This window comes from Aedes albopictus, unplaced genomic scaffold (genome assembly GCF_035046485.1).
Source record: "Aedes albopictus strain Foshan unplaced genomic scaffold, AalbF5 HiC_scaffold_452, whole genome shotgun sequence".
Taxonomy (NCBI): Eukaryota; Metazoa; Arthropoda; class Insecta; order Diptera; family Culicidae; genus Aedes; species Aedes albopictus.
This window is the reverse complement of record NW_026917257.1, coordinates 1-15,660: the sequence shown is the minus strand read 5'-3', so window position 1 is coordinate 15,660 and position 15,660 is coordinate 1. Positions and strand designations below refer to the sequence as shown.

At 38.1% G+C, this 15,660-nt stretch overlaps 2 protein-coding genes across 2 annotated transcripts; both read left to right on the top strand.

Annotated features, from left to right (window-relative positions):
* The first annotated feature begins 6,608 nt into the window (after positions 1-6,608).
* LOC115254098 (uncharacterized) lies at positions 6,609-14,337 on the top strand. The gene is made up of 6 exons (XM_029865751.2): positions 6,609-6,799; positions 7,074-7,154; positions 7,224-7,331; positions 7,407-7,520; positions 7,670-7,842; positions 13,815-14,337. The coding sequence occupies exons 1-6, from the start codon at positions 6,748-6,750 to the stop codon at positions 14,163-14,165; spliced, it is 879 nt and encodes a 292-aa protein (XP_029721611.2). The 5' UTR covers positions 6,609-6,747; the 3' UTR covers positions 14,166-14,337.
* Positions 14,338-14,353: 16 nt separating this feature from the next.
* LOC109622813 (tRNA-specific adenosine deaminase 1) lies at positions 14,354-15,537 on the top strand. Its single transcript, XM_062843685.1, has one exon. The coding sequence runs from the start codon at positions 14,356-14,358 to the stop codon at positions 15,319-15,321; it is 966 nt and encodes a 321-aa protein (XP_062699669.1). The 5' UTR covers positions 14,354-14,355; the 3' UTR covers positions 15,322-15,537.
* Positions 15,538-15,660: the final 123 nt, after the last annotated feature.

Here is a 15,660-nt window from a genome sequence, read left to right as displayed (position 1 = left end):
TCTAACACTGACCAAATACAGCATATGTTTTGGAATTAACCGTCTCATTTTAACGAGTAATGGTTTTAAGTTGAAACAAATTAGGTTCCTGTCCTCACCATTGCTAGTAGCAACTATGCCCAGGAGAGAAAAAAAAAATGCGATTCTGTATTGGGTAGAAGCTTCAGTTTTGGCCAGTCCGGAGTTTTGGCCATAGTGCGGTATTGAGCCTGTTGCGATCTAAATCGGCGTAAATTTATTTTTTACTAGTAGATCCTAATACAATATGATGATTACAGCTGTGGAAACCACACATTTTGATTAAAAACTGGAAGAAAAAAATATATTTCCTTAAAAAATCTGCTCCCATATATCTATTTTGGCCAGGGTGCTTCTAATTTGGCCACTCCCATAAGAAATACACGTGACTGGCCAAAATAGAAACCAAACTTAAGAATATGGCCAAAACTGCGGCAGAGCTTCTATTTTGGCCAGGGCCACTTTTACTGCAAATATCAAGTATTGGCATGATTTCTGCATTTTTCTTTCAAAATATAGATTGAAACCTTTCTTTTGACGCATTGGTTGTTTTCATAGGATTATTGGTTATTTTTATAAAAATAATTTCCCTTAGACTGGCCAAAACCGGTGCCCGCACCCTTGGTGAAGTACGTAGCAGTTTTATTTTGTACAACGTAAATTTAACGAAAATGTTCATTTACCTGTTTTAATGAAATGTGTTGTGTTGAATAAGCATGGCTGCATCCTATCTTGGTGATTCACACATTCTTCCTTCTAAAGCATGCTTTTATCCCTATTATGGTAAATTTTGTGCAAAATTTACGTGATGTTTATCTTTAATATAACGGTTATTTTCGAATAAATCAGGTCAAGTTGAGCTTACTTGCACATTTCTTACCATATCATCACCAACATTGTATTGTTTCTGCTTAACCCTCTAATGGATACCTGGGGTCCATTGGACCCCAGAGCCACTTTGAAGTGGTCGCAAAAAAGTTTGGATTGACACATCGGTCCCGTTTTCACAGTACCTTCAAACTACACCACGATGAGTTATTTGTGCAAAAATAACAAATATTTAATGGCGTACTATAGATTATTTTTTATGTCAAAGTTGAACCGGGCGATTTTGGTCCCCTGGGGTCCATTGGACCCCACGACACGAATGATTATATCTTGTGATCGTCACTTCCTAGAATAATGCTGTCTTCGACAGTATTGTTCAATAGACCAAGGGCAATCTTGTGACGAACAAATTGAATTGGAATTAGCCCAGTAGGTGGCGCTATTGTTTATTCAAATTATGGATTGAAAGATAAATTTAGCTTGAATATCTTGAGATTCGGAATGTATAGAAAGTTTGTGTCTTCGGCAAAAGTGTTCAATACATCATGGATTATTTGGTAATGAAAATTATTTTGAAGTTTTTCTGCAAAATGGTGCTAATTAGTTCGTATATGCCCATCATCCTAGATTACCGAGTGGCAAGCGTCCTCAAATAAGTACGCTTCTTTTGAAGTGAATATCTTGAGAATAACACAATATAATTACATTCTGTTCACAATACCAATACTTCCAATTTGGTGGATAATTTACTTCAGAATTGACTCACCCGGATACCTCCAGGAATTTCTCCCAAAATTTCTGAAGGAACTCCTACCAGGATTCTTCCAGAAATTAATACAGGGATTCTATCAGTAATTCTTCCCAAGGTTCCTCTACGATTTCATCTGGGAAATCCACTTAAAAGCCCTCCGGAAATGACTCCCAAAACTACATCAGGAATTCCACCAGGGATTCAACTAGGAATTCGTAAAAGGATTCTTGCACAAATGCTTTCCGAGATTCCTCCACGAAATCCTTCCAGAATTTCTTCAGGAATTTGTCTCCGAATTGCTCCCGGGTTTTCTCCAGAATTTCCTCCCGGGTTTCCTGCATGAGTTTTTCTAGGAAATCCACTTGAAATTCCTCCTGGGCTTTTTTCAGGAATTCCTCCGGGGGTTGCTTCAGGAATTCCTCCTGGGATTTCTCCAGGAATTCTTACCGGTATTTCTCAACGAATTTCTCCCGGGATTCCTTCAAGAATTCTTCCTGGCATTCCTCCAGGAATTCCTCTTAGGATTCTTTCAGGAATTTCTCCCGGGATTCTCCAGAAATTTCTCCCGGGATTCCTCTAGGAGTTGCTCTCGAGATTCCCCTAGGAATTTCTTCCAGGATTCCTCCAGGAACTCCTCACGGGATTCCTCCAGGAATTTCTCTCCAGGAGTTCCTCCCGGTTACGGGAAGGAAACGTTGAAATTTACATTCCATTTTATTCGATTTATCATGAAAATATATTTTGTACCTCAGAGAACAGACATCCAAGCCTATAGAAAATTGTCTCGAAAGCTGTGCAAGGATTCAATTTTTTTAGCGTTGACAACACTAGCGTCACCTATGCGGCAAGTTGCTACAATTAGTGGTGAGTACGCATATCTACATAAGTTTTATATTCACCACCGACAACAGCGTGGGAACATTGGGATAGCAGCGCCACCACGATGTTGCCACTTGTGTTGCCATTTCAAATGAACATTTAAATCCTTACACAGTTTTGAAACTGAGCTTGGATGTCTGATCTCTGTGCTGTGGAAAATTGTGTAGATTATGATCAAAGTATAATTGTATATATCCCATAATCTGTAATATAGACACTATAGATTCCATATGCTTTCCAAGGTGCAGACAACTGTAAGGGGCCGTCCATAGATGAAGTGGCATTTTAGGGTGGTGGGGAGAGTCTCCGATTATGCTACGAGCCATGTATTAGGTATGGGAAAATAGGGGGAGAAGGGGGGTGTCAAAAATCGCCAAAAAAATGTTACGCCATTTATGGATGGCCCCTATCCAAGCGATCTATCAATTCGTTTAGCCAAACGAGATTTACGTAACGATAACGACTGTGGGTTGTGTGACGTCATTTTCTATTAGTACACACTAAATTCACTATAAAACACTCTAAAATTGCGTAATTCAACTATTTCTCCCCAAGTCTGTAGATTCTATAGTGTCTATATTCGGTAGGTCCATGTCCTGCCAAATAACAGCTGTAGACACCATCTCTATAAATAATAAACATCCCGCACCAGCCTCTCCCAATAGGAGAGTTCGTATCAAATGACTCATCAACTGAACATTTTTTACCTACCCAACAACTAAGACACATTTTTTCTAAGAAATTAGGATCCTGAGATATTATGAGATAAAAAATTTGCATGCTATCTAGCACTGCCTAGTGGTGGAATATCGAATCAAACGGTCCATAATCTATACGTTCTTGACCAACCAAACAACTTTGCCGAAGACATCAACTATATAAGTAATCAGGATCCTGAGATATATGAGATTTAAATTTTAATAGTGTTACGTCTGTTTGTCTCTAATTCCTCTTGGGTTTATTCAAATATTACGAAACGCAAAATTTGACAACTTAAGGGCTCCTCCCTTCTCCGTGCAACAACTTTTGTATGGAAAATTTTGAATGAAATGTAACACAGCGCTAGACCACCTCCCACTCCTTTGCGTTACGTAATATTTGAATGACCCCTTTTGACCCGCTGGACATATATGTCTACTCGTCTACAGCAGTGCGATTTACCCTATTGTTTCGGTACGTCTTGTCCTTGTCCGCTTGTTTAGGTACGTTATATCCTGTAGATCGGGGGCATTTTTCAATGCTCACTAGCACCACCTAGCGGAAACTTCCCGAACTAAATTGTTCATCACTAGATAGGCCTTGACTTTCCTAACATCTTTGCTGAAAACATCACCCTTTCAAAAAGTAAGGATCACGAGATACGCGAGAATATATGTTGGGGTCCAATGGACCCCAGGGTCCCAAAACGGACCTTCATTTAAGGTATCCTCTTGAGGGTTAAGTATATCCATTTGGTACAATGCTTGGGATAAAAACTCAAAATTTAACCTTATGGACTCTATTTAGTTACCGTAGAATGAAACACTTTTCGAACATTTTTCTTGCGTGCCGGAGCAAATGGATTTCAGAAAACGGAAGTGTACTCCTAGGCTTATAAAAACAAATAGAAAATAACGTTATTCTAAGCCGTATGCTTTATTTAATTGGCATTAAATCCTGTATTCAAAATAATCGGGACACAGAAATACAGCTTTCTCAAATTTGACCTAATAATATCTTACGATGATGCGACACGAATGCACCCTGGTGTCAAGTATCGAAAATAAACAAACAAACATCCACCTGCCAAATTTCATGTGAATCGGTGCAGTACTTTTTGTTGTAGAAATGAAAGAGTATTTAGAATGGGCGCCATTGAATTTTATACAGCCCTTTGTTTCGCTTGTCAGCGCTGTAATTTTTGAATTTGGCAAAAGAAATGGCTGAAATTTTGAACACAAACCTCTCAATCTACATTTGTTGCTTAGGCAAAATTTCAAGAAATCTATGCATCTATGTAATATACCAATAATCATCAAATTTTGCAGGCATTATAAACACATAATCAACTACCTTCTGTGAAAATTTCTTGAAAATTGGCAGATAAATTTTAAAGCTATGAATAGGCAAACATCGCACATGAAAAACACGAAAAAAAACTTACTAACACTCACCCAGTAGCTTTCAAACCAATTGATCAAAGTTGATGAAATTTTGCAAGAAAGTGTCTCTATAAGTATCATAACTGCTAACGAAATTTCATAATTATCATCACATAACTTTGAACTGAAGCGTAAAAGAACAATTCATTATGCGAATGAAAACTAGTCATGATTGTACAAAATGCTTAAAACTATGTCTGTTTGTTTTTCATTCACAGTTAAAAGTAATGCATTGATTTTTTTTTAAATTTGGCATAAATAATAAACATACACCAAAGAGTTCTCAGTCAATTTTATGGCCAATTTTACCGATCCATTACAGAGCTACAGCTGTGTACCGATTATTGCGGATACAGGCTTTTATGCCCCTTCAATACATGCATTTATTTTAACCCCGTAACGTGGGTAGATCACCTTAGAATGATGCGTTGCGGTGTAAGATTTACCAAATCAAATTTTGATCTTGATATTTACCGTATTTTTAAATATTCCAAGATCAAAGTTTGATTCTCTAATACGGCTAATTAACATTTTATTTCAGCAGGATTCAGGTAAATGTATCGTACGATATAAATAATATTTTAAAAATATGTAACTGTGGCGAGCGTATGTACTGCCTATGATCGCATAACAGTCCCATATTTGCTAGGTTTCCTATTCATATGGGACAGTTATGCGATCATAGGCAGTGTAGCTAATATGTAGCTTATTTGACGTACGATGTTAATATTATTTTATATTTCAGATTATCAACCGAAGAATCTAGTAATTCAACCAAATGCCAACAAGATGACGAGGAAACAAGGATGAATTGGACAGACAACTGATTCGAAGCAGTCTAACAATGGTGTGCCTGAACGTTAACCAAGCGTATCCTTTGGAGTTTACCCTTCCACTAACAACACCCAAATTCCCGTGACACCTAGGCCTGAGAGATCGTATAGAGTTGTCTACATTTTTCATAGGTGTCCAAAACTAACCATCCTTTCCCATTCCTCAGCAGTTGCAAGAACGTGGGCAGGAAAGTGCTCGACCATTGGAGGATTGCGTCAGTCTTGTCTGAGAGTCAGAGATTAGTCCCAAATCTTTGTGCTTTGGTTCGGACGGGAAGGAGGCAACCCTCATAACAGCGGTCTAGGACTGTACTATAGATAGTAGAGTAAACATAGATCCGCGGACACCGCTGACTAATATGTTTCAAGCGTGTAAGTAGTAATTTTAAAAAGTGCGACGATTGAAAATGACGTCATGCGCTCCATTGATGTTGTCCAAATCGTGACGTCATGCTCGTTTGGATACAGATTTTGACAGTTCGTTTGGATACAACGGATTCATCATCACGGATCTATGTTTACTCTACTATCTATAGACTGTACCACCTACGAATTTGTGCGACTCGCTTAATGCTAATGCTAATGCTTCAATACATGCATTTATTTTAAAAATATCAATTACAGATGTGAAATAAAATTATATTTTCTAAATTTGTATTTCGTACAAGGACTTATTGGACACGGTGTACATTCTTATGTTACGGTAGTAGATCATGACGCAGAACTATTGATTTGTTTGAAACAATTGTGATCAAAAGTGACACACACACAAAAAAGGGAATTTGCTTCTACCACGAATAGTAGTATGTAGTATGAAACGAGCTCACCAATTTTACTCGCAATGGCTTTTTCATAACTGGCATGCACGCGTTGCGAACATGCTAACAGAACTTATTTTTTAATGCGTAAATTAAGTCCTTAAAAATGTTTAAAAAGTGTATTCATTCCAACTGTCACTTCAAATCAACAGCTAGGCATCGTGTGGAATTAGCCAGTCAACGTCCCCTACTTTTTGCTTTATCATTCCATTCTACCACACGCCACTGCTACGTAGAACCTGTTGCGTTTGTGTTGCATGTGATAGAAGCGTAAAAGCCAAATAGTGTTGGCATGTATACCATGCTGCGATAGCAGAGGCAAACTGACAGCTCTAGCCATTACCGCAGTATAGATTTGTTGTTCATCGATTGAACGTGCATTTGTCGGATCGTCTCGGTCGTGAATGTGATATATCCTTTTCCAGTGACTATTCAATAATTTTAGTGCTGCATAAATTTTTAAAAGTGAGTGGTGAATCATGAACTCGACTTTCAGGTTGAATACCGGGCACATGATCCCAATGATTGGATGTAAGTATCTATCACATTTACCATTTGTCCTGCTATCATTAGAAATTAGTTTAAGCTATGCTGTTGTGGAACAAATCCGAACTTTTGAAAACAGAATTATTTATTCATTCTACTGCATGCTAATTTCCATTTCTTGACTGTTTTATCCATCGACTACGACCGATACTGCAGTTCACTTTCCGTGCAGCTCGATGATTTCGGTCGTTTTCGCAAAATACTAAGAATCAGTTTGAATGTTAAATCACGAAAATTGCACCTTTACTTGAATCCACAGTTGGCACCTATCAAATACATGGTAGTGATCTGATTTACCGCACACTGGATTATGCCCTGAAGGCAGGCTATCGTCATATCGGTTAGTAGCTCTATATCGGTTGTGGGTTTGGTTTTATTTCATAAGTAATATTTTTATTCCTTTTGACAGACACTGCCGTAGTTTATCGTAATGAGGAACATATTGGAAACGCTTTAGAACAATTGCTCCCTAAGTATAACTTAAAACGTGAAGATATATTCATAACTTCGAAGTTAAGTAAGTTCGAAACTAAAGACAGTGTGAATTGCGTATATTAGCATATTACTACCTAATTCACTCACGGTTTTCTAGTATCTCAAGTAAACAAAGGCGAAGCTTTCGTGGAGGAACTCGTTCTGAAGTCATTGGCCAACTTACAAACAGAATATATTGACCTTTACCTCGTTCATTGGCCCGGCGTGAGTGGTAAGCGATTTATACTTGGTTTCTTTGGAGACACAGTTCGTAACTGTTATGTCACATTGCGCAAAATGTTACGCACTGTTTTAATTGTTTGAACTCGGCAGGATTGCAGCACTAATTTTGTGTGATAATGTGACTTGAATCGTTTTCAGGGTTGCAAATATCTCATCCAGACAATGTCAAGTATCGCAAGTGCACGTGGAACGTGCTATCTAGACTTCATCGTGAAGGCAAATGTCGGTCAATCGGTGTCTCAAACTATACGGTCAAACATATTCGGGAGCTGCTAGCTGATTGTAATGGAGTGCGGCCAGCTGTTAATCAGGTACGGGTTTCTTAATTTTTGTGCTGGTTATGGGAAGATCTTCATTAGTTTTTTTCTTTTAATAAGCCGCAATTTGATTCGACTCGTGATTACCTACCCTATAATTTTCAAAATCTAAAAGTTCAAATTTTGTTATCTTTTTTTGTTTATTTGGAGATCAAAATACATTATATAAATGCTTATCAACATGGAACTGTGTTATTTAGTGTCAATGAAACCATATCTTAAAAGGTGTTCCACATATGCATATTACATAAGCCTTGAATTTGTTAATTTGGAATGCAAAAGCCACAATCAAAATTCACTCGAAAGGTTACACCGTAATATGATTGCTCAAAATTACAAAAAAATACTAATTTTTCGATCACAAATATAATAAGTCAAAACATCACATGCATTCTAAGATAGAATGTCCCATAGATGTATTGAAATATTATTATTAAAATTTTTGAGTAGATTCAATTCTCCATTTTGTGTGGGGAAGGCCGTGAAAAAAATACACAAAAAGAAAATTGAGTGTCCTATATCATAATCTCAGTGTAATTGAACGAACTGGATCGGCTACTAATAGCATGTAATTGCTTACACGGTGACTGTGACCGATCACCTTGCACTTGATCTCATCTCCATATGATTAAAAAAAAAACCTAAGATGAAATGTTCATGCGCAAGATCGTTAATGAGTCAATCTGCAACGATAAATAATGATATAATCTATTGCTTCAGCAGGGTCAAACAGATCACTCAATAAGGTCGATGTCACTACATACAATGTAAGGGCAAGTATAAGAGCCAGTGCTGTTCTTACCATCACATTTGAAACAAAAGAGGGCAGCCAATCAAACAACAAGGCAGGTGTATCTTGATTATTATCGAACTTTCATGTACCTCGGATTGTTCTTTTGTGTACAATAGAATCTTCTATATATATATATATATATATATATATGTAGTGGCATACGTGGGACCGCTACTTTTTTTTCCAATGCTGTACGCAAAATCGCCAGTTCAAGCTTTCTGAACTATTGCACTGCTCTCAAAACTGAATTATAGCTGTTTTACCCCAATATACCCTACCTTTTTTAAATATTTCTCATGCAGGCTTGTAAACATTCGACACTTTTCACTACCTTCGTTTCGTTGCCGCGGTCGGGTGTCAGCTTGCTTTGTTTCATTTGAGCGCGACCGCTACCGGCAGAACGAAGATCAATAAACAAAAAAGTGGATCAAATCAACGTCGTCTGACACGATGACATTTGTCTAATTTGAGCTTTTCGCAAGATTTTTGTCAATTTTGATTTAGATTGGTATAATGGGTTATTCGTGTGTGATAAATCGATTACGACACATACATTTATCCAAAACAGCTCTCTTTATGGGAAAGACAGGAATAACAAAAACCGAACCATCTCCCGAAGACGCAATCGTGGTCAAGCGCATTCATTCGACATTTTTGTTCCGTAGTTTGATCGCTTGCAAGCGCTTGTGTTGTGAATGTTGGAGATAAAGGCAGCCGAATATCGACTGAAAGGTGTCAAAGACTGTGATCGCTAACAAGACTGCATGGTAACGCAACACGGTCAATAAAAATTGACTATCCTTAAGTGAATTGCAAGACAAAGAGATTTTTACAGCCACCTGAATGCTGTCGTGAACAAGATTCCGAAAGGTGGTATCAAGATCCTCATGGGCCACTTCAACGCGAAGATTGATTCCGACAACTTGGACTATGAGCACGTCATGGGACGCCTTGGTCTCGGAGAAATGAGCGCAAACGGAGAGCTGTTTGCAGAGTTTTGTGGCAACAATGATAGGGGATTGCTCTTTTCTCATCGACCAGTGCACAAAGTAAAGTGACATGGGTTTCCCGTGATGGCGTCACGGAACATTAAATTGACCTCATCTGTAAATCTGAAGAGAAAATCGGGCGCCGGTTAAACACACCCCGACAGGAAGACGCTGCGGTGAAAACGTCCTTCGTCGAGTAGCTAGAGAACCGTGATGCGGATATTCCAGAAGGTGGAAGCGTAGAAGATCAATGGAGTGTCATCATGAACGCCTTCATCGTCACCGGCGAGAATAATTTGGGTGAGCTATGCACCCGGAGAAAGCAATGGATCACTGATGATACCTGGAGAAAGATAGAGGAGTGAAGGAATGCCACAGCCGCGATAGAGCGAGCGAAAACACGAGGAGCCGAAGCCGTAGCCCGTCAGCGCTATTCGGCTCTCGAGAAGGAAATGAAACGCTCATGTGGACGGAACAAAATAGCGTGGGAGGACTTCCTAAGCGACGAAGGAGAGAAAGTCGTTAACACCGGCGACATCCGTCTCCTCTACGATGTTCCACGTCGTCTTAACCCGTAAACACCCGGGACGATCTACTTTTGGTAGAAATGCAATATCTTCTTTGTTTTAAAACATTTTACCCCGGATTTTTTTTTATAGTCAAGGGGAATAATTGTGCTAAGAAATGCATGGTACCTCCCCCCTTTGCACCCTCCCCTCTTTTGCGGGGAGCCGAAAATACGTGGCTTTTTTTTGTATTTTTTATAAATTCTGCATGTTTTTGCTCAAATTTCATAAGTAATTTAAACAATGTATATAAGTAAATTTCAAACAATGTATACTTCAAAATACATTGGGTCCATTTGTATGCTAACAGATACCCAAATAACAACAAATAGAGATATTCGTAATATAATAAGGTGCAACAGACACAATCGTGAAAGAATTATGCCGTTAGAGTGAAGAAAAACAAGAGTAGAGGCTGTAGGCCTTGTTGTTCCTAACTCCAGAATAGTTTGGAAAGCCTGGAATATCCCATGAGTGTACCAAAAGCATTATAGATGTGCACTGAGGTTCCATCATCAGTATAGACTACATTCCACGAATATTTTTCACAACTAAAGCATGATACAGTGTGTAGATATCGTAACACAAACTTCAAAGTGTATTTTAGGCCATTTGTATTTTACGGAATGTCCAACTACCACAATATCAAGTTGCTCATAGCATAGTGAGGTCTAATGGACATCAACGTGACTAAATTTCTTGAACAGAGTGAACACAAACGATTGAAAAAATCACCGACTTCGGTAATAAGGAGTGTATCGAAAAGTAGTTGAAAATGTTCAGGATGCTCTATCTCGAAGTTGGGTTGGTCTTTTCATTTAGATTCTTCTATGAAATCTTCACAATATAGTTAAGCTTAGAACAGCTTGGAAAAATTTGGAAAATGTTCGGTATTATTGAAAATATGGTTAAATGAATACGCCTCACAAAATAAAAATCTGCACAAAATACAATTGTGTTAAGATTTTTCAACATTTCAAAAATCAGTAGCGAAAAAATATAGTACGATAAAAAATCTGGAAAAAATTGATGCTTGTTAACAGTTACGTACACATAACATATCATTCAACACCGACTTTCAAAATTCATATTTTCGATAGAAAAATCTCCTATATCTACAAAATGGTCCACTCCAAAAAACGTCTATTTTTTGGTCAAACTTTGACGTTCTGCTTTTAATATCTTAGGATATAAAATTCTATTTTTTGCTTTAACTTACTCGTCCATAAATTAAAAAACATACCCTATTTAAAAAAATGCGAATTTTTCATTTTATATATTTTTTATTTGAGTAAACATGATTTGCAGGAACATTGAAAAAAGGGGTTCCTCAAAAATGGCTTTTTTTCATTTTTAAGAATTGCGCTCAAATGCAGTGGAGATTTTTCTTGAAAAAAATAATTTGCCTACATCATGATGATTCTGGAGCTTATTATATTTGCACAAAAAAGTTAATAATTTTCGAACATTATCGAACTTTTTTCGCAATTTCAATTTTTTGGAAGGTGTGCAAAAATTTAAAAACATGCGTTTAGTAATCTAGGATAAAAACCCAGTTAAAAGAACATTTTTAGAAAATCATAAAAACCATTTCTTTTTTCAAGGATTTATACAGTATCTCCAAAAATAATATTACTTAAAAGTTGTATTAAACTATTTTTGAGGCTATTGTAAACATTTTCAACTACTTTACGATACACTCCTTATTTTACCGAAATCTCAACCGTTAAGTTTTTTACCGGAGAAATTCGGTGACGTTTACCGAACTTCGTTAACATTTGACAGATAAACGATAACAATTTACCGAAATTTTGAAATTTTTACAGAATTTCGGTAAAAAATCATTACCGAACGCTCAGCAGTTGAGATTTCGGTAAAAATTACCGAACGCGACTAGCTGTGTATATCTCAGTTTTAAAAGCTGTTTAATGGTTCAGAAAGCTTGACCTAATAGCACATACTGATTGTCCGGGAAATTTTACATAAAACTGGTCCTGTTTTTATCGATTACGTTCGACTCCGTGAAAATATACATGTTAAAATTTCAAAGAAATTTTGGATATCGGGGTTATTTGGAAACACAGTAATGTTCCGATTTAATCACGGCCTCCGCGCGTCAGTCCTTCATTTTTCATTCATTTGCTATTGCATTTGAGAGCAAGTATTTCCCCTCTTCTTTAAGGTGAATGTTGTAGGCGCGATTTGCAACGTTAAAAATATTGAAAATGCGTATCGATTTTGTAGAATATTCAAGAGCATTTTTGAAAAGAGACGTGATAAAATCGGAACAATACTGTATTTCAATTTTTAAGGCCCGGTGAATTAAACGAGCTCCACGGAAGTTTTTAAACAAATACGAGTTAAATAAATCATTCGTTTTGCATTCCAGTCGGGAATAGATAAGGATTTTTCCATTTAGATGAAAGAGAGCGGAGTAAAACGAGCTCAATATATTGATTTCCAGCATCGTGCGGCGCATGACTCCCTCATTATCTGAAGCTATAGAGATTTTAGCAGTGTTGGGAACCACTGATCAGCTCAGCATTCTCTCTCTATACTGCTCGCTCACCGAAGGCGATGAATCTGCCTTTCGGTTGATGCACAAAGTAGTTAATTAGGATTAGAAGTATTGTAGTCGTCCTACCGTGTACGTGTCGCGTTATAGTCATGTAATCTTTTATGTTAACAAAGTTACGTTTTAATTTGTTATTCGTTTACACCTGGAGTTATCATTACACTACCATGTGTCTCGGCCACCCAGAACTCCAGGATGTAACAAGCAGTTTGTGTAAAAAATGCATCCAAATCTATCCACTCCAAGCAGATATTGAATATACAGGGAATGGCCAAAATGTTTGGGATAGGCAACTGTTTTTCTCTCACAAAAAAGTTCAACATGCTGTAACTTTTCAAAGAGTGCATCAAAAATTCTCAAATTTTGACTGTTTGTCAACCTATTATATGTACATCATTGGTACAGGAAAATCATCATAACATTTTTCAACGTTTTATAAGTACCTATGTTATGAAAAAAAAAATCAAGCATTAATATATTGTTGATAATCGTTCAAAATTTCATTCAATTCGGTTCACTGGTCACCGAGATATGACAGCTCAAAAAATAGTTGTCTAAAAATCGTGTTTTACGAGAACGGTTCAAGTTTCGCGAAACATTAACCAATCGAGCTCACATTTGTACCAATGATGCACATATAATAGGTTGACAAACAGTCAAAATTAGAGAATTTTTGATGCACTCTATGAAAAGTTACAGCATGTTGAACTTTTTTGAGAGAGAAAAACAAGTTGCCTATCCCAAACATTTTGGCCACCCCCCTGTACATATTCGCGTTTCACACCTCTTGTAATCCAACGGCCTGCCTCATATATCCTATCTGAATACTTTATAATAATAAGTCCACTGTGCATGCGTACTAACTATGATTTTATTCGTTATATTGACCCACCGCATCATCCATTCTGAGATATAATTCATTGATTCATTTTTAAAGATAAGTTGACTTCAAATTTGTCATACAAGTGCTTATAATACAGTATTATTCCACCGTCTGGTAAACAAATTTTCAATCTTTCCCAATTTTTTTTCTCCCTTCCCAGGTTGAATGGCACCCGCGCTATTTCCAGCCGGAACTACTGCAGCTGTGTCGTTCGGAGGGCATTTTCCTGCAGGCGTATTCCTCGCTTGGTACTTCGGGTAGCACCAGCCTACGGGAGGATCCAGTCGTGGCCGACGTAGCGTCCCGTCTCGGTCGGTCACCAGCTCAGGTTCTACTCCGTTGGGCACTGCAGCGTGAGGTTGGCGTTTTGCCTAAAGCGCGGTCTCAAGACCGGATCGACGAAAACATTGCCCTCAACTTTGAGATCCCGTTGGAAGATATGCAACTGCTCGATGAGTTAAGGGATACCAGCGGCATGAAATACGCCTGGAACCCTGATGCTGTTGTTTAGGGAACGACACTCGCTTTCTGAAGTGTGTCATTAGCTTAGCTACAAACAAATCGCTTTCATTTATCACTTGGTGCCTTTGCTAGAATTGACTAGTTTTGTTAAATGATATTTTCTTTTAAGAGGTGTACTGTTACTGTTAATTTTCAACTATAATAAACATTTTTAACTTAGATTAAGTGCTAATGCCGAAATGGATCTTGCCAATAGAATTTCGGAAATATGCCTTGCAAAATTTGACCAACTGCCGAAAACGGGAAAGCCTAAGGAAGGCTTCGAGTGGACGATTTTTGCAGCAATTGTTAAAGTTGAACAATATGCCGGGGAACAAAAGGTGGAAGTCGTAGCTCTTGGAACAGGAACAAAATGCTTGGGAGGTCACGAGTTGAGCATGAAAGGCGATGTTCTGAATGATAGTCATGCTGAAGTCATGGCAAGAAGGGGATTTCTGCGGTATATGATGCATGAGATGAAATGCTGCTTATCTGAACGTTCGAATGTTTTTGAATATGAAAAAGAACCGAAAAAGTTTCGTTTAAAAAGCGATGTGTCATTTCATTTCTTCACTACGCATACTCCATGTGGGGATGCAAGCATATACGAACAAGCTGATAAATCAGCCCAAAGTGACCCTCCTAGCCCTGCTACGAAAAAGATAAAGTTAACCTGCGATTCCAGCGACGTTGGATCTGCTATTGTTGAGCGCGCGGAAGGAATGACTGGGGGCAAGCTACTGGAATGTTCGGGAATTGATCTCATGGCACAAGACACGGGAATGATTCGAACCAAGCCCGGAAAAGGTGAGAGGACCCTCTCTGTATCATGCAGCGATAAGATGGCCCGATGGAACATCCTTGGCGTGCAGGGTTCACTGGTTATTTCGTTACTGGTGCAACCGATCTATCTGGAGAGCATCGTCATCTGCGATGGAACGGACTATAACAAAGAAGCAATGGAACGGGCCTTATGGGAACGCTGGGAACCGGCCTTGAAGCAAGATTTACTAAAAGAACCATACAGATTGCACAAACCTAGTATTTGTGTGGCTACAAATGGAAGATTTTTTCGTTTTCGGAAAAACTCGAAATACGACGGCTCAAACAAATTTCAACCAGCTCCAGGAGGAATCGTTTGGTGTGCAGGTGTAGAAGAAAGGTAAGAAATACATAAACATGTTGTTACGAAACTACAAAGTGTTGAAACTGTGGTAAGTTTTGAGTTACTGGAATCATCATTTAGCTCAGTGGTGCTCATCCTGCGGCCCGCGGGCCGCATGCGGCCCTCCAAGCCTTAGGATGCGGCCCGCGGAGTACTTTAAGTCGAATCGAAATTTTTGAACGATTATTTGAAATAACTCGTTAAATTTATTAAGAAATCAAACAAAAAAAATTGCTAATCAATTTTCACAGGTTTGACCACAAATTAAATGATAAATAAACAAAAGAACAATCCGTTCTGGTAAGGTTCGAAATCGCAACTCCGAAATATTTCGGCATTT